Genomic DNA, 27,087 nt, shown 5'->3' on the forward strand with positions numbered 1-27,087 from the left:
AAAATTCTCAATTTCTCTGCGCTGGTCTCAGAAAATCTTTATTGCTGCTCTGAAAGTAAAATATCCCAATTAGAGAACTTATACTTTTAGAGAATATAACCACGGATTAGTGCTTCCAATTTTTTGTTCGCAGAGCAAATACTAATTTCTCAACAAATTAAAAATAACAAATTTCAAGACTCAATTAAAAAAAAAGTTACTTTTTTACTCGCGACATCTCGTATTCTTACGTTACTTTAACTATTTGTAAGCTAACAAATATTTTGCACCCAGCCGTTTTTGTCCACAATATCGATTCACAAATGTTAATTATCCCTTTATTTACCTACGCGACCTGTGTCAGAAGTTACGGCAGAAATTACGCGAGGGCAGTCATGAGGATCAAACACACAGCAGTTTCTTGCGACAACGCGGCACGCTGTTTTGCACGCACGCAGCGCGCTCAAACGGCAGACTAAAAAGGGACCCTCCGTGCGTAACGAGCTCTCTTTTCTAATCCCGCGCGAAAGTAGTCGTCCCGATCAGCGTCCCGCGTACGTATACGCTTTCCGGCCCGACGTCGGCCGCAGGAATATTCCACATGATAAAAACCGAGGCAATTTGCCAAAACGTCGGCTTGATGGCCGCTCGACGCGGCTCTCCCGGCAGACAGCCACGACACGAGGGTTACGTCGCGCCCGGGTACTTCGAGGTTTAGGGGTTTTAAGAGAGAGGGGCGGTTAGGGCATAGGAAGGTCGATGACGGCGCCGACGAGGAGACGACGTAGCGTTAACGGGGATGAAGGGAGAACCGTCACACCCCCTCTTCTCGTTCTGCCCCCCCGTGAAACGGGGAGGGTCCTGAGTCCAGGACGCCGCGGGAGGATATCTCGCAGGAGGAAAGTGGGATGTAAATTGCTCGCACGTACATTAGTCATCATCACTCGCAGCCCTTACCTCAACTTTGTTCGAGGAAAGTGCCGGCCGACCCTCTCGTCCCTCCCCTCCCGTCCCCCTGTCCTTAACCTTTTCCTCATCTGCCTCGCTCGTCATCGTCGACGTCGTCTTTCCTCGACTCGCTCTTCCCTTCGAGCCCTTCATCGATCGTCTTTCTCCCTTCCCTCTTAATTCTCTCTTTCTCTCTCTTAAACGTGCACTTTCGTGACACTCGCTCGGCTGGGTTCGACGCGGCAGTTTTTCACGGAATCCGGACTTGGTATCCACTTTACAGATCTAACAATAGACTTCTCGATTCGTCGGGCCTACGCTTTATATCGCACGCAAATTCCAGGAATGTTCAATTTGTACTGCTGTTGATTTCTGTATAAGGTAATGGCAATGGATGTGAATCGGGCATCAATTCCGGATAATTTGTTGATTTTGAATAATTATTATGAAGATTGCCTTATGCTTTTACAAGGGGTAGTAAGTACAGATTTCATGATAGAAATCAATCAAGATAGTTTGATCTCCAACTAGACCCAGAAGTCTAATATGTAGTGAATAATTTTCATCATTTTATTCAATTAAAATTAAAAAATGTAAAATAGTACTGAAATTGAATAAAATCATCCATAAACATTCTTCATAATTAATCACAAAATGTTATTGATTGTTTGATATCTCTCTGGGAAAAAATATGAATTTTTATTCTTAGAGTGATTCAGAACTGTCCAGAAGTGTCCTTATCCTACGCTATACTTAGCTTCTTACATATTTCTTTCTCCGACACTCTTTCGCATTAATTTTTTAATCATCTACTAACTTTCTGGAATTTTCCCGAGAAGTCGCGAAGTCGAATCCTCATCACGTTTACGTCAGCTTTTCCGCGTATTATATACCACACATCTCTCGACAAACCGTAACGGCGTTAATTTATTCGGCGTCTACAATCCACGTTACGTGGCTTTTCTCCCCGGGAACGGAATTTCCCTTCTGTCTCGCCGTCATCCTCGCCTTGTGCGCCGGTGAGTAAACGACGCTTGTCTAACTTCTATAGAAATACATTTCACCGTGGAGGGAATTGCTAACAAGTTGCGCGCCGAGGGTTCCCGCTTGAAGTTTCGTTTCGCCCTCGATCGTCTTCAGAACAGGCGGCGTTTTCTCCTCTGATCCGCCGAAGAAGCCATAGGTATCGCTCTTCGGCTCTTCCGCGGAATATTAATTTAACGAAGTTTGCGAAGTTCTAAGGAAAAACAATGGTACCAATAATCACGATAAACAATAACAAAAAAAAATGACGTAAAAGTAAAACGCTGCCATTTATGTTTTTTTACGTTTTTTTTTTACATCTCGTACTCGTGAAATATTTACTCCTGCTGGAAATACTCCCGCGCAAAAGCAACTGGAAAAAAATATTCGCCATCGATATTAAAAAAATATTTTCATCCACGTTCTGCGTTTTTTTTTTTTAATTCGATCGTCGAAAGATATTTTAATATTTTCAACAGTATTTTTCATATTCCGGACCGTGTAATTAATTCTCGATGTAATTTTACCAGCCACGTCAATTCGTGCGGCAGCGATTATTCGCCGGATCGCCGACTGATCCGCGTCACGGGGACTGACATTAATAATTTCCGCGGGTAAATGCGCGGTACGGGTTTTCAGGTGCAAACACAATGTTAATTAAGCGCTCGCGGCGCCGCAAGCGCTTGACGCAAAAATCTCTTCATTATAACTTTCGCGAGATTTCGAAAGCGACGAAGGAGCGATGAAGTAGCTCCCGGGAAGAAGCCGGCGGAATCACTTTCTTCCTTTGGGACCTTCCCGACGGATATTCTGGCGTCCCGGCGAGTAAAGCGGTACTCTGCGAGTAGTTTCGAAAGCAATTACGATTTCCAGAAGGCGGACAGCGTAATTGAATATTACGCGAGCGGAAACCGCTCTCCTTCACTTCGAAAGGGAAAGGGAAAGAGAGAGAGAGAGAGATAAAGAAAGAAAGAAAGAGAGACACAGAGGCTCTATAAAACTTGACTATAAATTTTAAAAGTTTTTCGTAGAAGATGTGGGCAAATCGGCGCCTGTGGTACCCCCTCTCTCCCCTTGAGAGAGGTCTTTTATTAAAAGTATTTTACCGAAAGTGCGGTAGCTGCCGTGGCGATTTGCATTCTGCGAAAGAAAATTGTACCTATCTTCGAATTATGCAAGGTGCATAATATTTAAAGTTTTTATCTCTCTCTGTCACAGTTTTTCTTTAGCACTGTCTATCTCTCAAATTATTCTGCTTTATACAGAAGCGTGACACAGTACATTTATATTAATCTTAACCTTAGCGTGAAATCTTGTCAAAAGACAATTTCTATCAACTTTAATTTTAACGCTAAATCTTTTGATAGGATTAGCATTAAAATTAATCTTGACATAAATATGTTGTCATGAATGTTTAGAACAATTATTTTACTTCTTTGATTTTTCGAAGAGATGAGTATTCAGATACTCCCGTTCAGTTAAAAAGTCTTATATCGTTTACATCTATTATCTTATATTATGTCTTTTACGAATTCTTGTCATTTCGTGTTCATTTTCAGCGTTGAATGTCACTCTTCTCTAAAGATTCCGACATTTAAGGATTGAATGTACGGAGAGAGAGGGAGATTTTCGAGTTCGAGAACTGTTTTCGGAACCGGGCGACGGCGAAAGTTCTGCGAGAGTTATCGTAGCGCGAAATTTTAATCCACCCCTTGCATCCTTCCCTTCGCGTTTTCCCTTCACGGTCGGCGCGCTTTTCCGACCCCGGGAAAAGGGAGGGCGGATAAGAAGTTGCCAAAACGGGAAACAAAGAATATTAGCGCGATTAAGCGGGAGTCTGCGGCATACGCGGCGGGGGTCGTCCTTTCGTTAATTCCGGTCTAAAATGGGGCTGTGTGCGACCTTCCCGTGTCGCGGCTCCATTCGGAAGAAGTAACGACCCGGAGAAAACGTTTGTCGGAGCTTTTTCGGCTGTTCGGCCCCTCGCCACGAGTGGGAAATTTCCGAGTAACTTCGAGAGAGACTATCGTCATCATCGGAGAGGGAGAAAAAAAAAAGAAAATAACGAAGGCATCTCTCCTGTGGATGCCGAATTAAAAACACAGCGCAAGTTCGATCCCTTTGAGGATCCGCCGGTGGAAATACTTCTGAAGATTTCACTTTGTTTTCTTTAGAGATTTCAGCGCTCGAGAATCTGTCACGAATCAAAGGAGTTCGCGAAGCGAATACTGCTTGTCGTATTATTTTTGCAGCATTTCCGGTTGTTCGCACTTCGTTTCACCTATACAGATTCCTTGAGCAATTCAAAGTAAATTTTTCTTTCGAAAGAAGAGCATTAGTAATTTAAAATTTAAGAATTTCACAAAGAATCGTATACAATTATATAAATTTTATAGAAGAAAAAGATAATTAAAAGGTAATTGAAAGTTAGATATTTATAAATAAGATGTCAAGAACATTTTCTAGTCAAATTAAATTATATTCAATTATTATTACCAGAATTTAAAATAAAATAAGAGAAAATCATTTAGAATCAGAGAACAACAACTTTTCATCAGAAAATGTTATATTAAAAAATTTTATCACTCTATGTATTCTAATTTAAATTATATGTATTATTGTTATCTCAACAATAAAATTTTTATCATTAAAGAATTCAAATGCTTTTGATTACGGTATCGTCTCTCTATAACGCTACCATCATTCTCATCAACTCTCGGATAACTTTCCTCGCCCAACGGATCTCCACTGATCCGGCAAAGTTCTCCCGACAGGCAGCTGGGCAGACTTATATACGCTCAAGTAAGATACTTAATCGATAATCGTGGCCGCATCTCGCGAGGGGAAGAGGACCACTCCCGTGGAAAGCTTCGTCTTCGACCTGAGCGGGGGGTGGGGCTCCCGCGGGATTGAATGACTGATGGAGGATCTCCCGGATCTCTCTTTCTCTCTCTTTCTCTCTCGCCACGGGAAGCGGGATTCCGGCCGCGGCAATTCTAAGATTCACTTTACGGCGACGTCCGAGATAAATTGCGGCCGCATGGAAATATCAACGATACGTCAACGCCGCCGCGGGAGGAAGCGGGCGGCGCGCGCCACCCCGCTTATTATTGTCCGCTCGCGTCATTATGCAGCCGGATAATTGACGGCTGTCATGGTAACGCCCGAAATGTGCCACGAAAATTATTCCTGTAACTTTCCGGGGGAAAAGTGCCGGAAATTGCGCGCACCGCGCGAGAATATAAATGACGCGTACGAATTTTATTTTATTTTATTTTATTTTTTTCACTGAATGACTGGATTTTCTCTCGTACAGATTTAAAGTGCAGTATTTTTTTAACAAAAAAAAAGAAAGAAATATATTTTATTATATTTTCGTTTAATGGAAAAGTAAATGTATACGCGTTGTAAACGTATGTATAGATGGCACGTAGAAAGCTTGATTCAATATTTTTCGTAACTTTCTCTATAAATAGATATAAGTATATTTAGCATCGTGTATATGTTCTATTGTATTTTATTATTTTGAAAAATATTGAAGAGTCATATAAAAGGACTGCACTCTCTCTCTCTCTCTCTTTCTCTCTCCGAGGCAACTACGCGGAATAAAAGCAATAAATTCACGCGAATCTGACGACTTCCATCTGACTTCCCGTGTGCTTTCCCTTTTATTCGGCAAAAAGCTACCATCTAGATAGAGGCCATATATCGACGTAAAACGTGTTTAAGATCTTATTCGCGGCTGTCGCGACTATTGTGCGATAAACGCGTCTCGCGTTTCGTTTTATCGAGACGGCGGTGGCGTTTCGCGGCCTTTAAACGCGAGCCTCGTTTTTGCCAACGCCGAAGGCTACGGGTTAATATCGACGTGTCCTCTCTCTGCCTCATCCCCGAGTGCTCTCCTCTTCGGAAAGGCAGGCGAGGGTGGAAAAACTGCCCGTGGCGTCGCGACGGCGCCACGCGGCTGTGTACGCGCGCATTGACAATCTTCGCGCGCGACTCTTATACGGCCGTCCGATACATTTTCGTGCTCTTATTGTTACGACTGTCGATTCGCGCCGCCGTTGCTACCCGCAAATTTGCCGTTATTCGCCGCAGGATCTCTTTCAACCATCCTGCAGCCGTGCAGTTTTTCCGAGCACTACGCCTGACAAGTACCGATACTGAACCGAATTGAAGCAATACCAATTTGATGTTTCACTAAAAGAAAAAAATCAAATCTCCAAGAATCGAAGCGTCGCTCGAACTAATGTAATTCGATTTGTAAAATTACTCGCTGTTGATGAAATATATAATCGTTTATAATTATAATTATATTAAATTAATTTGTCACTTAAATTTGCAATTGCATATTTTGAAAAACAATTAACAATAAATATGAAATATTATATATTATTACTCATTTGTATTAAAATTATGTTGTATGTATTAATTCATGTTAAAATATTAAAATATAAAATTATATGTAAATTTATATTAAAGCGTATATAATTTTTCAGATTTGTCGTCTGCATTATAATCTCTTGCGTATCATGCAAGTTGACACAACGGAATTTTCAGAATAATATTCTTCTTCGAACTCGATCGAGCGCGCAACTAAAAGCATTTTTCGCGACACATTTCACGCTTCCCTGACTTTTTGGCCATTTCGTCTTGCCGGCCGTTCTAACTTTCCTCCTGCTTTTTTGGCAATCGCCGATGCGGCGCCGTATTTACAGACGTGTATAGACGAATCTTCGTCCTGTCCGGTCATTTGGGACTTGGCGTTCTCAATACATTTTAACGGACCAAAAATGTTTCTCACCATACCCACCTCGACACACTACATGCTTAGCTAACGGAACGAACGAAAGCGGTCTCTTTAAATTCCTTCGTCCCATCGAAACGCAAATACAATCCTTCTTCAGCATATAACGTTTAACGAAAACTCGCAGTCTCGTTATTAGACCCGACGGCTGTTTTCCCGTACTCGGCGACGTCGCATAACGACATACGTGATCCAGGGTATTTGGCAGTGATCGCCAGACGGTAGACGTATCACGCGTGGAGGAAACGTCGCTCTCCTCTGCGACTTCACCGCGCGGGGAGAGAGACGCGGACGACGGAGCCAGGGAGCCGGCAGTTCGTGTCGGGGACCGCCGCCATTCAATTAAGTTTATCTCCGGCTCTTTCGCGGAGGGTCGACACCCGCAAGGACCTGCAGGACCCGCCACGTACACCCACAACGTGGGCCTCCGTCGGTCTACACTGTGTGGACCATGTGCAGAATACGCTCCCCCTGCCATCCTCCCCTCCCTCGTCGTCGTCGTCACGGGCACACTGTCGGGAGCGATACTCGTCGCACCCGGGCGCGTAACGGCGTGTCGTAATAACGCGCGCCTTACTTCTCGCGGCGCCGCCAGTTATCCGACGACCTCCCCCCCCCCTCTCTCTCTCTCTCTCTCTCCGCGGCCGTAACGAGAGACGTAAGGCCAGGAATTAATTAGGTTTATATCTGGCCGCGCGACGCAGGCCCGGCCCCCCCGGAATCGCGGGACTCGTAACCCCGGGAATTAATTTCCCGTTTATTAACCCCCGAGCATTGCCAACGAGTGTCTAAAAGGGGAGGTATAAGCTAAGGGAAATGGGGTGTATACCGTACTAACTCTCGCCGAAAATTTCGTTATCTCATTACGAGGATAAGAATATAAAGAAAAACGGTGTGCGTTCCGTGTATAAACCTGGACGGTTTAACGCGACGGTTTGCGCGCGCGGAACTTGATGCTCGAAATTCCATCCTAATACATTTTTCTTCTCGCTTTCTGGAAAGATTAAGCAGACAGCTGAAGGGGAGGGAGAGGGGGCGTGATTTAAAATTCGATTAAAGTAAGTAACTTGCTACAGTTGTCTATTGCTATCTACCTGGCTTTATTTTCCTCGTGTATCCGCCGGCGGGATTTTCCTCCTCTCGCTCCGAGATTAAATAAATGCCTCGAATGCCCGCGGAAGTTCGAGAGACACGTACCTTCTACCCACGCCCGAGAACGCGAGAAGTCTTCTCGCGAGGAGGCATTTTCCACGGAAGGATACTTCTCACCGGGAACGACGTTGCCTTCGGTTTTCGTTCTCCATTCTTCACGCGAAGTTAAAGAAGTTAGGATATTTTTTTAGCAAACCTAGACTTTAGCGTCCGATGCCCCGGGGCAACTTGCGAACGAGGAAGAGGGTAAATATCGTTGGAAAAGATGAGGAGAGATAAAAGTGCCGTGAGGCGAACGAGAAATTTACTTCATTTTGTAAAACTCGGTGACCAAGATCGCAATAATGGGGAATGATATATAGAAATACGAACTATTTAACAAATATATAAAAATATATAAATAAATTATACAGAATAAATAATCAATATTGACGCACAATAATAATTTTGTCTAAAATAAAAATGAAACGAAAGAGAACGAAAGACTGAGGAGAAATTGTGTCCGCGTATGAGAGATTTCTATGTCGCGTAAACGCATCACATATATCTACGGCTTATCTCTCCGTTGAACGAGAATTCTCTCTATCGCGCTCTGTATCGCTCGCTCGAAAGTTCATCTCGTCCCGGGTATCGTCCCGTAAAAGGACCGTCAAGGGCCGAATTTCCAGCGCCGGTCGTAAAGTCGCTTTAAAAGCGATCCTGGCCTCTCCGGATAACGCCGCTCTCGCTGACACGACCCACTTCGGCACGATGTTTACGTCGCTGATTTTCGACGGACTGGTCGCGATAGTGATTTCGCACTTAAAGAAGCCGGCGCGCGCGCGTCCGCCTTTAGATACACATTTTACGCCTCGGAGCGTCGCAAACAGTTTGGGCCTCGGACGGGAGATACGGGACGGGGCGCGAGTTATCTCGTGCGTGCAGGAAGCTAATTTGAAAAATTTCTCCTGCGGAAAACGGTAAATCGTCGTCGATGAAGCTGCAATGCCTCGTATGTCAGAGATTTACACGTCTTCCGGATGTGTAAATTGTGAGACTGAATGCACAATTTTACCATTAAACTAAATAATAAAAATAAGTTTGCGTTCATCAAAATATACATTTAACATATTAAAATTGAGTTAGGTAACAAAGCTTTCGAGTCCGAGGATATAAAAATAGTAATAAAACAAAACTATTTTTTATTTTTCATTACAATTATCCTTTGTTTTCAGAATGATAAATTAATATATACTTATGTTTTTTTTTTAAATACAAAATTAATTTTTTTATACCACTAAAAAAATATTCTGAATTTTTGTCCATAAAATGATTTAACATCACAGAAATTATTTCTTCATCACTGCAGATAATTTTTTTTTCACGCAAATCAAATTTTAATTTTAAAAATAAAAAAATAATCGCTAAATAATCACTTTTATCTACTGCAGCGTTAAAACATGTTTTAAACATTCAGAATATTTTTCAGTGGTATGGACGAATTAATTTTTCGTTCTAAAAACTGTATTGAAATAAAGAGTGATTATATTAAAAAATAAAAATGATTGTTCATTTTATTACTTTATTTTAAATTCTTGGAAAATGTTTGGACCTTATCACGTATATAATAGAGAAAAACAACAAGCTATTGTATATGTGATTTCATTTGTAGGAAAATTTGATGCAAGCTATTCGCGACTTCACGGTCGGACAATTTTTCGCGTAAAGGGATAAACCTATAAAACCTAATTAATCAAAAAATGCTCTTTTGTAAATTTGCCAAAATTTCGTTTTGCATCGTTGCACCTGGCTGCATCGGAGCCTAAAATTGAGTCAACCCTGTCGAAATTTCGTTATATTGAGTTGTCATATAGTGGTAGACACCGAGAACGAGAATTCGATAAAATTACACTGCAATGGAAACTTTGTTCCACCGCGATATCCACTACATCAAAGTTTGACGGGGGAGAAAAAAAAAGTAGCTTTAGCATTGCGTATATACGCCGCTTCAATCAATATCAGTTCCAATAATGTCGAAAAAGTTTCGACTTCCGCAATTTCGAACAATTCGCTTTCAATTTTAGCGATTGCGAGAGAAATTCAGTTTCAATTGCAGCAATCTTGAAAAACGGTTTCGATGTACGTAACTGGAGCAGAATATACCCACGTATTATTGCTACAGATACAAGAATTTCTAATACCGGAAAATATACCCGAGAGTACATGTCTGCTATTTGAATTTCTACTTCACAGAACTACTTGTAATTGTAGTAAAAATTCTTTCGCATTCAAAACTACAATACACTGATGCCAATCTTAAGAAAATTCAGAGAAAAACATAATGGTAGTAACTACAAATGTGACGATTATTATATCAAAAAATTGCATTTTAAAATTAATACTACAAAATTTTAATAATTCAAAATATTTCAACCTTATCTTCTGGAAAACTTCGTTTTTTTTTTCCAAACTGTGTCATTGTAATAAATGTATAATATAATACTTGTACACGGAAAGAACAATTATTTTGCCGCAGACCTGAAAATAATTTTTGTTCAATAATCAAAATAATTTTGTGCAAAAATCAAAGTGATTGCTAGAATATCAAAACGTTTTATAGCAATGCATTCCAACAAATTATTTTGATGATTCAACAAAAAATTATTTTCAGATGATTTTAGCAAAATTTTTAGACCTTTCAACAAAATCGTTCTTTCGGTGTACAACTGTCACATTTATAATTGCCACCATATCTTTTCCTCTGAGTGCATCTCGGCTGCCCTTCGATGTTACAAGCTCGATCGTTTTAACAACGCTTGGACAATGGTTGCTGCGGTATCTCGCGTAATCCGGTTGCTCTCGAACTGTTTGTTAATACGCCGAGATCCGGATCCGATCCGGACCGGCCCTGTCCAAACAAGGGGTGTCGGGGTAAAGGAAACGTAATATTCTTGTTTGACCCTCGCCGGGGTGAGTTTTTGGCATCGGACGTAAGATCGGAGGCAGCGACGTTGTCCGCTCGGCGCCAGAATCGCCAAATACCAAAGCAAGTGGAGGAGTCAGCGTATAAGTCGGCCGGGCCGACGCCGGCTTTTAAAACTCACCCTCCCGGCTCTCCTTCCATCCCCCTTCTCTCTCTTGCTGAGTTAAGTTAATAGAACGCACCACCGCAAACGGGAGAGTTTCGGTACCGTTTTCGATTGCAGGACTCGCCGCTCCACCGAGCATATCGATATTTAAGGATATCGGGCAGCTGTGGGAGAGGAGTCCACCTAGCCGCGAATAAATCCGAAGTTACGACGACTTTCTCGGAGAGGAGTTAACGGTTATCGCGGCCGTTGGATTTGCGTAATTTATTTGGCAAAACTGCGAAATCGGATAAATGAGTTTACATAACTTCTCATCACGCGTTTGAGAGAAAATAATTAGCACTTAACATTTATTTACTTAAATAACAATATGAAGAAAAGATATATGGCTTCCCAGACCGCGTAAATAATCATAACTATATAAGCATTCGTTTGGTGGTTGTTTTATTAACGTTTGGTAGTCCATCTCGATGATTGGTAGTCAAAATTATAAATAATAATATGAAAAAAAGACATATTCATGTGAACTTACAACTTTGACTACCATTCATCGGGAATGGAATCTGCCAAATATTACCAAACGACCACCAATCGAATGGTCATTAGAGAATTTTCAATAACGGGGCCAACTTCATACAAAATTTCAGATCTTTCAACAAAATCATTCTTTCCGTACTAATTATTTTCTCTCAAACGCGGAAAGCCATATTTTGCGAAAGGAGGGGCTAACTTCACGCGCGCATTTTTTTTCGTATTGTTATTTACAACTGTGATTATCATTCATCGGGAATGAACTACCAAATACTACCAAACGACCATCAATCGAGTGGTAATAGTCGTTAATGGAGTTTCAGTAGTAAGGAAGCCAACTTCATACAGCTGAAATTTTGCTGGATAGATCTGAAATTAATTCTTTTAAACTATCAAAAAATTTTTGGAATATCAAAAAACCTTTATATTTTAGCAACCATATTTTTGCGCTTCCAATACAATTTTTGTTATAGCCTAACAAAATTTATTCTCAGATCTGTATTAGCAAAAATGTTAAATCTTTCAACAAAAAATAGTTTTACAAAACGTTTCTCTATTATCTTATCCGTTAAACTCGTAATGATTATTATAACTGCAATAATTAACAATTGCAGTAACGCGTGTTTTCAACGTTGGAGTCCGCGTTTCTTGTTTCCTCCCGACCGTGAAACGGAATACCGCAATATAATCGGACAAGATGACACGATGCAATTTCAGGGAAATAAAACTTTGGTATGTATTCGTATATAAAATAACTTTTAAGCCTCCTTCTTGAACCTCCTTCGCGAACAACGGGAACAGTCAGCGTGAGTTGCAGGCAAGCGGGGCTTTCATGCCGGAATAAAAGGTCCTCGGTTATTGCCTGCTTATTGCGCTGTTTTGCATGCCGCCGCGTCTAGGAATCGCATTTCTTACGTGAAGTGTGCACCGGGGCGCGCGGGCCCTCTTCCTCCCCCTCGCCGCCGCTGCCGTCGTCGCGTTGCCGACGACAACATAACGACGTCGAGACGGGATCCTTTACAGGCATTCCTCCCCGTTACTCCCGAATCCGCGAATCCTCGCGTTATTTGTACGACCTTTTCTCTCAGTGTAAAGAGCATTTGAAAGTCTGAATTCCAAACGACGATGCGCCGCGGAGAAAGGATTTCACGGGTGTCCAAGGATCTTTGTTAAAGATGAAAGAAACGGCAGCTGGGCGGAAGATCGTTGATGATGTAAAAGAAAAGAAAATGAATTCCCGTGCCACATCGTTCCATTTCTATAACTACTTATACAGAGTGGGCCAAAGAAACGGAAAATTTTTCCCTGCATGTAATTAAAATTAATTGAAGTTTTTATTTTACCCCTTTACGTTTTCCCGTTTCCTTCGCCTACCTTGTACAAAGATTATCGTACTCATTACGATAATTGCATCGTGATTATTGATAAAACTAATGATAAGAGCGAATCCCCGTGTTTATCACGCGGGCAAAAACGAATCCGTACTTCAAGAAGGAGTCCGAGTGCCGGCCGAAGTTGATCCTTTAAACGGAGCTAATACTCCTCCAGTTTGACGCTAACGCGTTAATATCCATTACATCGGGTGCAACGTTTGCTCGTTAATTGATGCAATTTGCAATTTCCACGAGGAGCGTGTAAACGGCGCCGGCATTCGCCCCGATCGCCGGTCGCTCTCTATCGCCGCGCCGGTCGAAAGAGGAAACCGGCGATTAAGGCGCTTTCGCGATGAAGTAAATGGCTGTTGCGAAGATAAGCGCAAACTCCTAAGTCTCCCGTTATGATAGCGAAACGCGCGCGAGGCGCGCGCCTCATTAATTCGCCTAATGGTGCAGCTAACTAATACTGATTAGAGTCTGCGGTTCACGTGGACGTTTTCATTATTTATGCAGAGAGAGAGAGAGAGAGAGAGAGAGAGAGAGAGAGAGAGAGAGATGATTACACGCGCGAGAAGGCTGCGACGTATATCAACTCCTTGTAACGCGACTGAGTAATCGCGTTAAAAATCGCTTTGCAGTTCTCCAGAAACAGAGTATCTCGGCTAAGCACGAAAGAGAATGGGTCTAAAGATATCTTTAGAAAATAATTCAAGACGTATAATGTTTTTCGTCGTTATGCTTTAATTCAGATAATATATTAAAATAAACTGACTTTTGCATGAAAACGGTATTGTTACGTGAATGATAAAATTATACAGAATTTAATTTTAATTTTGTACTATTTAATTTGACAAGCTCTAAATAAATATAATTATAATTGCTATTATGTGAAATTATTGCGTAAAGAAGAATGTATGCTCCATTTAATATATATTCATCGGTAGTCTCAACACACATGACTGCGTCGTAGTGTTTTCCTTATACCTCCTTTGGGAATCACGGAAATCTTGACGAGATGTAAAAGAGGGGTGTATAGCGTTTATATGCGTAATGTACGGACGAATGGCGGTGCTTTATGAATAATTTCGAGGATAAGAAACAAGCGGACGGTGTATTCCTGCAGGATGATTATTACCACGAACAAGAAGAGCTGTTTATCGCATAGAAGCAGCAATGTCAGTGCAACGCGCCCGAGCAAGTGTCGCGTTGTTGCGTTTTCCACCTGCGGAATTCGCACGTGCATTTCCTACGTACCAATGTCGTCGTCGTCGTCGTCGTCGTCGTCGTTTAAAATCGCTTTCACGCTCCACTAATTCACCCCTGCACGAAGGCTCCTCCATCCGTTGTTCGGAACGCGCCAAGCGCACGGCTCGCAGTTTTATCTCGGTCTTGAATAATGAAGAACGGTCGCACCGCAGAAGTAATTCCGTCCGGTTTCGGACGGAGAACGACGCTTATTAAGTCGCAATAAGTGCGGTCTTAACGACGTCGGCGCTCTCGGGAGGGGGAAGGACTAATTCCCGCTTTTTGTCCGCGGCAGGGAACGCGCGAATCATCACCCTTCAGCGAGCCTTCGCGATGACGTCGTCAGCAAACGTCGCTCGGGAGGAGTCAGCAAAAAATTTTGCACACTCCGCCGGGAATCTTGAAAGCGCACGGAAGAGCGCGCTTTAGATGAATATGAAGTCCTTTAATAATTTTTGTGATATGCTGCAGTAATATAAAAATTAATTGCAAAATGACTTCTACTACATGGAAAGAACGATTTTGCTGGAAGGTTTAAAAATTTTGCTCAATACTGCAGATCTGAAAATAATTCCTGCTGGATTAACAAAATAATTTTGTTGGAAAATCAAACTGATTGGTAGAATATCAAAACGTTTTACAGCAATGCTTATCATTTTTTGAGTTTTGAGTGATAAAAAATATCAAAACTTTTTGCTCTGAGCTCTGCAAAAAACATCGATAATTTTGAGTAATTATACCTTACACTTGTATTATACGGATTAATTTCGAGATCAAACAAAAACTATCACAAGGATATTCTCAATAACGCGAGAACTACTTCTGGGAAGTTTCTAAGACAAAAATGAAACGGCAGCAGACGTTTGAATACGCGATTTTCTTACGAGACCGACTTCGCATATACGGTCATTGTTCGTTGCCGCCGATCGATAACGCCTCCGTGGTTAAAGTCCGCGGGTACAAGAACGAGACTGCCCGTCCCGTGTCGCGACGCGTGGTGAAATTCTATCAGCTCTCTCCCTAAGAATGGGCGCGAGATTGCCTCTACATGGAATAATTCACTCTTGGTATCGTCGGATGGCGAGGTACGCCGCGCCGGCCTCTTCCGTCGTGCGGAGAGATTTTAAACTTTTCTATCCTCGCGTGCGCGGAGAACAGCGATATGGCGAAGTTCCTACGGTCTAGACGAATCCTCGCCTCGGCGTGAGGATAATCCGATACGGCTTGCCGGGAATGTAATTTACTCGAGCGGGGGTAGGGAAAGGCCCCGCGCGCGCGCGCGCGCGTCACCGTCGAACCTCTTTATTCCCCCCTCGTCGTCCCCCTAACCGCCAATCCGCCACGGGTACATCCTCCCGGTCTCTCGCGGACACATTTTCCAGACTGTATTAGATTCTCCTCCCGGGAGTTTTGTAAATACAATATCTTGTTCGCGGCAAAATGGCAAATGATCCAATAATTCTCCCCAGACGTGTATCGAATAAGGTCCCCTTAACAAATTATATTGTTACTCCGTCGAAGAGATTGTCTATCATGTGATGCATTTTATAATTTTTGAAGGCAACGGACATTTGTCTTATATAAATTTTTTATATGACAAATTAAAACAAATCATTATCTATTTTTTTTCAAATAAAAATACAGCTTAATTTTTAATTTTATTAACTCACATTAACATTCACCATTAAAGTCTCAATATAATTTATATATATTTGTTGAAATGTAATGTCTCTCTCTCTCTCTTTCTCTCTCTCTCTTTCATTCGCATAAATTATAATTATTTCCTACATGTAATGAATCTTACTGAGCACTTATTAATAACGATGTGGAATAATTATATCCTCTTCGGTAAATATGATCCAGCCGACGCACGCGTATAGCGCGATCCGCGGGATTAATGAGATCGGCAGCTATCCAAAGCCCCATCTAAATTACACGCTTGGAAAAACGCCAGGATAAATGAAGTCAACGAAAGAGACGACGACGGTCGCGCGATAAGCAAGCGGGAGTCGCCCGACCGGTCCGCCCGACGGGCGCATTCGATCTCGCCGCGATCAGCAGCAGGTCGGTTCTCTCGATTTCCGCGGAACCGCCGCGCTTAATTTCGGCAGAAGAATTACGAATTAGATTTAACCCGTCGCGACGGGCGGCTGCAATTTATCGCGGCTTACATACACATACCGCGCGCCGCGGCGCCGACAACGTTCGTGACTGGAAAAGTATCAGGTGGATTTGTGGAAACGCGGCGGAACGTCCAGCCCCGGATTACTTATACGTTTGCTCGGTGAATAATTAGCCGTTGTGTGTCCCGAAAAAGAAACGGAGAAATGGGACGAAAAAAAAACTATGTATCCTGTTCTCCCGCGCGATAATTAATTTTGTCCGACCGCCTACGGCGTCTTACGCGGTTCCCACAATTCTAATCGCGCTGCACGGAATCGTGCAAGTTTCTCGTTTAATAAAAGGTAACCGAAGAAACATTTGTACAAGTTAACATTAATTGCGTAATTATTTACATCGAAACATATTTTTCGCAATAAATTCTTTACTTTAAGATGTCTATTTATAGCATAATTATCAATTCAATTTAATTTATATAATATTACGGTTTCAGCTTCAATTTATGATTGCGTTTCAAGTGCAGTGCGGCGCAGTTTGCGGAACTGGAAAATGTATTTACATAAAATTATTAGAATTAATATTATTAAGCATCAAGATCCTCGACCGTATTTCGCGCTTCTTTATCTGTATTCTCTATCTGTATTATTTACATCGAACAATTTTGACGTAATTGCAATTAAATTAAGCAATTAGTAATTAAAAATGTTAATTACGTTATTATTCACGACGAAAAATTTCGTCACTCGCAATCAGCGCAGAACAAGTTTCCCCTCCGTTGTTACATATCATTAGAATAAAATTACAGTCATGTAATTTAAGTGAAATTCACAGCAGGATTTCCATATTCCACGGTGTGTACACGCGCGCGCACGCGCGCGCTCTTGTATTGTAATTAAAACCCCATAGAAATGGTACATGCGATTTGTACCGACCGGTGAAAAGCGGCGTATATATTTATCATCAAATTATATGCCAACCCCTCTCATATATGTATAAAAGACCAATCAACCTATCGTTCAATCCGCACTCTCGCATCCTGCGAAGCGAGATACACAAAGGGACACGACAAAGGATCGCAAAGCGCCACGAGCGTCCGTCCGGATCGTGCACGCAGCTGCGAAAAGCGGCGTCCGTGATGCCGCAACGACGGCGGGGATGATGCGAGGAAAATCGACGGAAGGAGGGGGGGGGGACCATGCCTTCGACTTCCGACTTACGATCGCGTGATGCGCGATAAATAATTCGAGATCCGCTCGCGGCAGTCCGTTCGCGGAAAACGCGTAAATCATACGAAATTACACGGGCGACGACGACCGAGGGGATGATCTCCGCCCACCCTTGTTCGCCCGCGCTTGTTTTTGGTCGTGATATTTCACAGTCTTGCGAGAAAGGGGGAGGGGGGGGTGGGCGCGGAAAAGGGCACGTCAGAAGCACGGCCATCGTGTCCCTATCATCCACATCCCATTGCGAAAGGTCCGTCTTAGCAGGCGAGACGAGACGTACTCTCCTTTCTGCTGCCCGACTCCGGCAACGTGGAAGTGGATTAAAATGCGGACGCGGTTCGGAATATAACGGACTCCGCCGTCGGTCGGTCTCTGCATATATGTATACGCGCGCGCGATCTTTTCATCTCGATGGAAACGTCGAGGTAATCGCGAATGCTTTATGCCGGAAATTGCGCGGCGGGAAATGAAGTGCGGTTATAAGTATATGTACGTACATATATACTCGGCTGTATCTGCAATAATGAAATATCGCGTAAAATGCAAAAATGTCGCAGGTTTTTCTCGTGTTTTAACGTTGTTCGCCGCGCGAATATGTGAAACTTTATTATGACGCGACAGCGTTACCGTTGTTACGCGGTAATCTTTTTTTCAGCAAGAAATTATTTCCTGCATGCTTTGAGGAAAGAGTTTAATGTTAATCAGACTTGAATTACATTTGAATATCTCAATCTCGCTGTTTATGATAATAATTTCATACGGCGTAATCTTCTGTCTGCGACAGATGAGTTTTATACTCGATAGATTAAGTAAATATTCCCCAAAAAATAAATATTTATAAAGTTGTAAGCGTAATGAGAGAAAATTGCGTACGCAGGTAAGTACTTGGGCATCGCTCAACGTTGATATCATAAAATATGAAATAATTAAATTAATGTAATAATAGCTCATTATATAATTATATATATATATATATATATATATATATATATATATATATGATGTAACTCCTAAAGATATCGATGACTATCTCTAAAGTGCCTCAGATAATTAAGTCAGGACGATCCAAGTAATTTCGCACTATCGGCAATGCCAATCAGTAACAACGCGTCGAACGGCCCGACGGATATTGCGAAGATCATGGTGGATAACGGGATAAATCGGTCGGTGGCGTTAGGCGCCACGCTGGAAGTGACATAACGCGAATAAACCGTGCGACAGGAGAGAAACGTGATTACGTGAGGGGCGGAGAGACGCACTCGGCCTTCTCTATCTCGGGGGGGGGGGAGGGGAGGGCCAGGGAGAGTTCCTGCAGTCTACGGGGGTCTGGTTTACGAGGGTCGTCGTTATCTGATACGGCAAAACGGCACTGAATGCCACCGCAGAGAGCAGCGTGGCAGCCAGCCGCGCGGATCTGCAGGTCCGAACCGAAACCACCACCACCACCACCACCATCGGACCGTCCTCGCGAGTCCTGCAGTCTCGTTCCGGCGAGAGCGGGGCGAAGTTAAACGGATCGGCGACTCCGTGCAAGACAAAGACTGTAGTTTTCAAGTGCCTTCGACCGCGCGAATAGAGCTACCGCCCGGAGTTCGATCGAGTTGGCTACTCTCCCGGTTCCGGACCGATGGTAATTTATTTTACCGCCACTACTCTAATCTCCTTTCCGAGGCGGAGGAGGCAAGCGTATGCGGGATAAAAATTTCAGCCGCGCGGAAATGCGATAAGCCTTTGACATTTTTATTAAACAATTTTATTAAAATTTTCAGTAGCTATTTGTATCCGATCTATGCTTACGTCACAGCAATATTTGATTTAAAGTAATCATGTAATCGCCGTTATTAAAATTAAGTTACCCAATTCCACGTGCTAATGTCTATCAAAATGCCTATTCGATATTTTTACAAATTTGTCTATCAACTTTATCAAGTTTTTATCTCTACGACTTGTGCCAATGGTTTCCATAAAATACATTGAAAATGATTTATATCTTTCGAAATATCTTTTGATGAGTATGATTAGTATTCAAGCATGCTCCTATAGCTGAGACGCGTCGTCGATTTTTCGCTTTTACTGGAACGAGTTTGTCATCCTGCGAATATTCTGCATAAAGTAAATACCAAGGTAAATACCTTGTTTATCTGTCGCTGCAACTTTGTGATCGTCGCTCGATCTCGTTGAGCCGCGATGCGTTCCGCCAGCAGCGCTTGCTCCAGCTCTTGCACTCGCTCCTCTAAACTCTCCTGCAACAACAAAAAACAAAATGTTAGTAACAAAATAAATAAGATGTCAGAATTGTATAAATATTATTATTCATGCAATAAGTAATGATATTTATTATTATATTTATTATATCAAGATTCAGCCTCGACCGTACTTGGCGCTTCTATATATACTTATTTGTGTTTTATTATACACATTTACCGCAATATGCAGACAAGGGTTTTATATGTTTACCACGTGTGTAAACAGTATAAAAATAATCGAATGGTATGTACGCAAATTAGAATCGCTTGTGTGCCGAGAAAATGGTACGTAACTCGCGTATAGCGATCGCATGGCGCCGTTACACCGATTTCCAATTAACTTCTCGTCGAGCGACGCAATTCCGAAGTCCGTCCGTAACTTTCGACGGGGATATCCCCGAACGTAATTCCCGTTACCTGAGTTTTAAGCTGCCTTAACAGGGGCTTAAACTTCAAGGAGAGAGAGATCACACTCTCCTCCGTATACTTGGAGATTACGCGCCGATGCACGTCGGAGAGTCGGATCCCGAAAGCGAGAAACCTTGTCGGGTCCGGTCGATTCTTGTCTGCTCTGCGGCTCGCCAAGAAAGACATCGATGCTCCCAAGTAACCTTGAAGTGGCCGCAAAATAAAGTCGACCCCAGCGCGCGATTAACTTTCATTTAAATTCAATTTGAGAATTTCGTATCTCATTTCACAATAATTATAATTTAATGTCATTGAAGCCACAAAAAACTACGTTTAGAATTTTAATTCGAGACTAATGATTTTTCAAGTAAAAATAAGTCGACCCCAAAATATCGATTCAGTAATTGCTTATTTAATGTTTCAAGACAACCAACTCAAAGATTAATTATTAATGGCACTTTCATTTTAAATCCTTACAGTCAATATTGGTCTCTCGAAAAATTATCCAAGAGTTTCATTAATGTTTCAAGAGTCTTGATTAATGAAAGATCACGAGACATTCATTCGTTTGAATTGGAGCTCGTCCAACGGGCACAGAAAGATTCAACCTTTTCAGCTTCCACCGCAATCTTCGCGACAATCTTGGCGACGCCGCCGTAGCCGTGCCCGAATTGATTTACATCCTTCGTAAGGCATTTCTGATTATCAGCGACGGTTATTGGGGCCGCGCCGCCGCGCCGGGGCGGAATGATAATGAGCGAGGACCTTCCCTTGGTCTACAGGGACTATTGGTCGCGATTTGACCGTAAGTATTGGGCCGCGATCTATTAGATTCGAGGCAACGCCGACTCGGCGTCGGCGCTGTGGCCCCCTTCCTCCTCCTCCTCCTCGTCGTCGTTCTCGATTCCTTCTCGTACACGCGGACGCATTCGTATGCGGGGGCACGTAGCCGCAATTCACCCTACCCGAACCCCTTTCTCGGCCACCGCCGATGTGCCGCGCCGACAACGCGCCAGCCATTGTTTGCCGCGAACGCTGGGCTCTCTCGTCCCGCACGCAGCAACTGCGGGGACACTTTACTTTTAAATCCGCACCGTCGCGAAAGGGAAAATTTCTCTCGGCCGTGCTTCCGAAAGAGGCTTGCGAATCACGCGGAAATTTAAAGTGTGCCTTTCAACAAAAGCAAATGTCAAAAATCTCTCGCGCTAACAGACAAGTTTCGGTACGTTAAGCGACAAGAGATAATAATCATTACCTCCGAATTCTCGAAATTTTTCGCGCGATAAAGCATAGTGTAAATAGTAATCGCAAATATAAATTTAATTAAGAATTGTATAATGCACACATTGCGGCTATGCACTACCCCCCCCCCCCGTGTAAGGTAACTCGACGTGATGGATGATCAAAAGGAAAGAAAACCGCGAAATGGATTGCGTCCCGCGCTCTGAAATATATCACGTCCCGAATAATTAAGAAACTGCGTGGCGGAAGAGCGTAAGGCCTTTCGTGACGCGAAGTCATTCTTTCGCCCGAAGGAAAATGTTGCAAGTCCGCTAGATCGGTATGCAAGATCTCTCGCTCTCTCTCTCTCTCTACTGTTGGAAACTCAAGATCGGATGTTTGGCTGCTTTGCTCTACCGAGCCGGACATTACAAATGATAAGAAAATGTACGAAACATGTCCCGATATTGATTCAACGATAAGAGATTTTAAATATGTAGCAGCGGCGGTGTGGAATTAATGAAGGGCATTCCGAATGAGAGATCCACGATACACGGGGACTGTATCGATTGCGGCCCGCTATCGCGCGAGCGATTAAAATTCCTCTCTCGTGCAACGTCGCGCCGACTTTATTATTGTCGCTGCCCGTTTTACTCTGGCGTTCTCCAAGGATTTACGGCCACCCCGCGCGCCCAAAGAGCATAATCGATATTCGATAACTCTTGAATCGCTCGTGAGAAAGAGAGAGAAGGACCTGCCCGAGAAAAATAATCCACGGCGATAAATCATCCGTTAAGACGTGGCGGCGTTTTATTAACGTTAACGTTCTGTCACGCTAAGCAAACGTCACTTGGTGTACACTTGTTTATTTTCAGCTCGAATCAAACAGCTCTCGTAAAATCCACCTGTCGATGGAACGAAACGATCGCCTTGGCCGTTCGCGATCAATTAAACTGTAGCTGCTATTTTTTTTTCCACAAAGTTGATGCAGCGAATGTATTATACAAGTCGGAATAATTCACTCGCATTTGTGTCAAGAGCAAAAAACAATCAGACGAGCGAAGGGAATCGCAAAACGACGGTAAACGAATCCCATGATCGACGATTCCACGGTAAAGTAAATTATAAATTGTACATTTTATACTCGCCCGTATACAGTGATACGTTTCAAACGACCCGTGTTAAACGATCTATTTGTAACGTGATATTATAAAATAAATACTGATATCATGTATCTTTTATCGCATCATTATTCGCCCATTCAGCAAAACGGTATTAATTATATCGTATCATTTTGAAGCCGAAGCCGAATTAAATATCGGCTGAATTCATAATCGGTATCACGTGTCGTTGCGAAATATTCATTCGCCCGCTCATCCGGGCTATAATCCGATTACGGGAATTATTTATTTCGCGATATTACGCGCGGCCGCGGGTACAAACATCAATAAATCAAGACCGCGAGAGATGTCGGAGAAAGAGAGAGAGAGAGAGAGCCTCTCGCGTGTCGCCGCAAATATTCCTCGGTCATTTAGCAAAACGCTCTTATCTCCTTCATCCCTTCGCGTCGAGGCCTGCAATTATTACGGAGCGCCGGCCGACCGGAGCGCTCTCCGTGCATAACCAGTTCAGCCCTCAGCCCTGCGTGTAGGACGCGGGGGCCAACGAAGGGCTTGCGAGGGGTCGAGGGGCACGGCGAGGCCGGTATACATGTCCGAGGATCCGTAGAATTAGCGCGGGGACTTCCGGGACGTCATTTAAAGCGCGCGCCGCGATGAACCCACTCTATATGCAGAGATTCCGTTAAATTGCAAACGCCCGCTTCGCCCCACCTCCCCTCCCACCAGCCAGCCCCCGTCGAAAGGGTGGTCCCCGATGGGGAAGGGTTAAGGTATTGCCCTGCCGGCGACGTGTAATCAGGCCCGACTGACTCTTGAACGCCATCAGAGCGCTGCGTCTCTGCGACCTCCTTTCCGGGACACGGCGAGAGCGTGACGGAAGATCCGTCCGCGTTAATTTCGACGCGATTAACTGCGACGGGACTTTAATCACCGGAAGTAAACACGAGTTCGTTCGAGTAACGTAAGTCGAGTTATCCTCGCGTCAAGATCGGTCTAAGTCGTTAGTCGAGATTGAAACGTGATTGACAATTATGAGTAAACAGCAACGAAATTAATTCTTACGGCAATAATCGGATATAGTCGAGTGAAAGGAATTAAATGTGTGCTGTTGAGATTCCTTCGCGAATTGAAACTAGGGCGACAAATCGACGCGTGAACACACGCGTCTTCCACGCGAATTCCGCGCAAGACAATCCCATCTCTCTCTCCCGAGAGTTTTCACGGCGCGCGCGCGCGCGCCCGTCCTGATACGTCTCTCTTTTCCGCACTGAATTATGGTCGTGATTTCCGGCGAGATGGACCTTCCGGCCTGGCAGAGGTCCAGTACTTCGCCGAAAGTGCGCGGATAAATCAAACGCGTTTTTCGGGCTGCCGCCGCCACCAAGGCGTTAGTTTATTGCCATGTAAATCATCGGCGCCGCGGCGCCGCGGCCGGCCGTCGATAGAAAAATACATTCCGCCCGTTCCGCTCCTATAGGCCGCGACAAAGTAGCGAGTCTCATCGAAGCGTATGTAATAGATACGAATTTCGCCAGAAATAATATTGATACTTGAAGGTGAACGCGTATTCCGAGAATTGTCGTTTTTTCATATTGAATATTATCTTGGAACCTTGCCAGTATTCCATCATATCGCCAGATTTATTGCGATTATTCGTCACAAATGTAATCATGCTTGTTTTCTTATACGTTCCGGAGAAGATTCTTAGAAACATAACATATTATTTACAAAATTATAAAGTCTCGTCGATCGAAATATCTTCAAAGCAAAAACTTCCGATTTTTAATATATTAATATTATTGAAAAAGCTTATATAAAAAAGAGTCTTGCAGTACAAAATCGACATTAATATATTGTAAATAAACTGATGCAGTTTGTTGACTGCAACTGAAGAGTCCTAATTAAAAGAGTCACATATATAGCATCATTGCGAGTAGATTCCACGCGTTATTTCTCAAATATCACAACGTTTCACGGCTCGCAATTCATCCAAAGAATTGTCTCGCTTCTCCTTGTAATTTCTGGAACAATCTGTAGCAGGCGACTCCGTGTATCGACTCCAATGCTTAGCCGGTCGCTTCGAGGGCGCGTTATATCGCGTTTTATTGCCGTGGCGTGCGGATGGCATGTACTTTATAGAAGTAATAGTGACGGAATTTATAGGCGAAAGTCTTATGACATTTCCCTTCCGTGCGACATAAGCTTTATCGACACGTTATTATCTTTATTTACTCCGCGCGCGCCGCGCGCGTGCGCGCACGAATCCAGATTTCATTTCAGATATTTATGGACCTGTCCCGCGTCGTTTCTCTCGCGCGTTCTCCATCAGCGTCCTCGTCGTTTTAATGATCGCTCTGCCCGATTGCGTCTACCGTCCGCGTCATTGTTATCGCACAATAACATTCGCGAGAGCGAATGCCGATCGAGAAATCGCCTCGTTTGAAATTAATCTGGGTCGCGCGAAAAATGAATTTAGCCGTTTAACGGCAAGGAATACTCGGATTGAATATTTCTTTTCCTTGTTGAATGTTAAGAGTTCGCATTTCTGCACATCGAAAAACTTATCTTATTGTAAACCATAAATCTAATGTACTTTTCTTTTATAATAGTACAGATTTGATTGATAATGTAATACAATAGTATAGATTACGTAAGTGATTTATGTACCTGTATAATTACGTAAAATATACTATAGATCTAAAAATGTTCTAAAAGCAGGTATGAGTATATCTTTGATAGGCGTTCTATTACAGACTTCTATCGATTTTTTTACGCTTTTGTAACTTGCTCATATTTCATATAAGTGTTACAACTTGCCCCCCCCTGTTACTTTTAACCCTAGTCTCCCAGTACTTTAGATAAAGGGATGTGTGTAAGCAATTTCGCGAGCTTCATTTAACAACGTTCGTAAATTCATCGTAATATGGTTCAGGTCAAATTTTTTTTGCCGGCGCTAAATTCCTCCGGGATCCTCGTCGTCGTCGCCGCCGCCTCTATCGCCACTTTCGAGGCACTCCGCGCATAAATTCACGTTGAGCCCATTTTTTTTCTGGCTCCTTTCCGCACGCGAGGCTTCGCTTTATAAAGAAGTTGCGGGAGCGTTGTCAAAGAGCGCGCCCGGGAGAATTGATTCCCTCGAAAGATGAGGCCGAAAGGGGTGGCGAGGGACGTCGCGGAAGTATCAGGAGGAGCTGAAGATTAGGAGACATCGGGGGAAGGAGGGGGGAGGGAGGACAACGATGAGGGAGAAACTGTCTTACCCTCGATACGCTTTTACCTCCGTCGCGGAACGGAGACATTTTAATTTACGGTCTCTCTCGTCGATATCGCGCCACCGCCGATCCATTTCAACGCGGCGAGGTCCCAACGCTTCCTCCTCTTACCTTCCTCGAATTCATATTGTCATGCTCAAAGAAACGAGAGCAACGGGGGGTACTCCTTAAGAAGGGAAATAAAAGAAATGGTGCGCGTGCGCGCGATCTCCTCCAGTCCGATGGGCCGCAAATTTCTTTTCGATTAGAATTCGCTACTTGGTTGATTCGCCTGTGAAATGCAATTAAAATGAATTGTGTGCTTCGGGAGAACGCATTAAAAAGACAAAATGCGTATTTTTTTTTCAAGTAAAACCTGAATTAATCGATGCGTTGTCGTCAACGTTATTCCAATTTATTCAGATTTTTTACGTCCGTTCGCGAGATTTCGAATCAGACGGTCAAAGAATTTCATTATAATTTTGATTATGTATGAAGTATCTAAAATTATGTGTGAGGCGTACAGAATAATTACAGAATAATTAAATAATTATCATTTCGTTTATAAATTTAATATAATTTATTTAATTTATTTGCATTGGTAAAGGGTAGAAATTTATACGAAAGTATTTCAAATGTTATATTATAATACAATATTGCATTCATTAATTGCTTCCTTCTTTAAATATTAAGTACCAATGTATTTTGTAAGCATAACACTTCATGGCAATATTTACTATATTATATTTGCCTGATCAGAGAATTTCCGTACGTCGCGTGTGCATGTCGAGGTGAAATTTCGGAAAAACGGTTAACGCGAAACGTAAATTCTGTTCCCGTCGAACAGGAGTGAAATGGGGAACGAGAGCTCGAACAGTTAACAGTTAACGCTGAAGGCGATGTTTTATCGAGGACATCGATCTCTTTTCGCCCCCTCGAGATATCCTCGCCGTGTCCTGCCCGATTATCCTGGCCAGTCGATGTGTCGCGTATAAAAAGGGATTCGACGGCGCGGCGGTGAACGAAATTCGAAGGGTGGTGTACCTTTAAGGTGTGCAAGCCTGCCGCGGTGTCGGAGGACGAAGAACAATGGGCGCCGGATAAAGGGGTGCGAGGTCGGCTCAGAGAGAGATGACGGAGGGGAGCAGGGGAGGGACGGGTGCTCAGACTTCCCCGCGGTGGACGAGAGACGCGGAAGAGAAAGGGTGGCTTCGAGAGAGCTCGAAGGGTGGCTAATAGAAACGAAGGGCCCGTCTGTCGTCGAGGAACAAAGCCGTACAGGTGCTATCGATGAAAGATCGCAGTACAAAAAAAAGGTAGAAAGAAGGTTGAAGATCGATATCAAATTGGTCGCTCGATCAGAAAGC

General features: G+C 43.2%; 1 protein-coding gene across 1 annotated transcript in view; it reads right to left on the minus strand.

Annotated features, from left to right (window-relative positions):
- Positions 1 to 19,558: 19,558 nt before the first annotated feature.
- Positions 19,559 to 27,087, minus strand: part of LOC105455032 — a 162,465-nt gene continuing 154,936 nt past the window's right edge. Inside the window, exon 5 of the mRNA XM_011698069.1 lies at positions 19,559 to 19,716. Coding sequence (XP_011696371.1) covers positions 19,561 to 19,716 — 156 coding nt within the window. The 3' untranslated portion in view covers positions 19,559 to 19,560. The remainder of the gene's footprint in view (positions 19,717 to 27,087) is intronic.

Source organism: Wasmannia auropunctata, unplaced genomic scaffold (assembly GCF_000956235.1).
Source record: "Wasmannia auropunctata unplaced genomic scaffold, wasmannia.A_1.0 LD335957.1, whole genome shotgun sequence".
In the NCBI taxonomy this organism is placed as follows: Eukaryota; Metazoa; Arthropoda; class Insecta; order Hymenoptera; family Formicidae; genus Wasmannia; species Wasmannia auropunctata.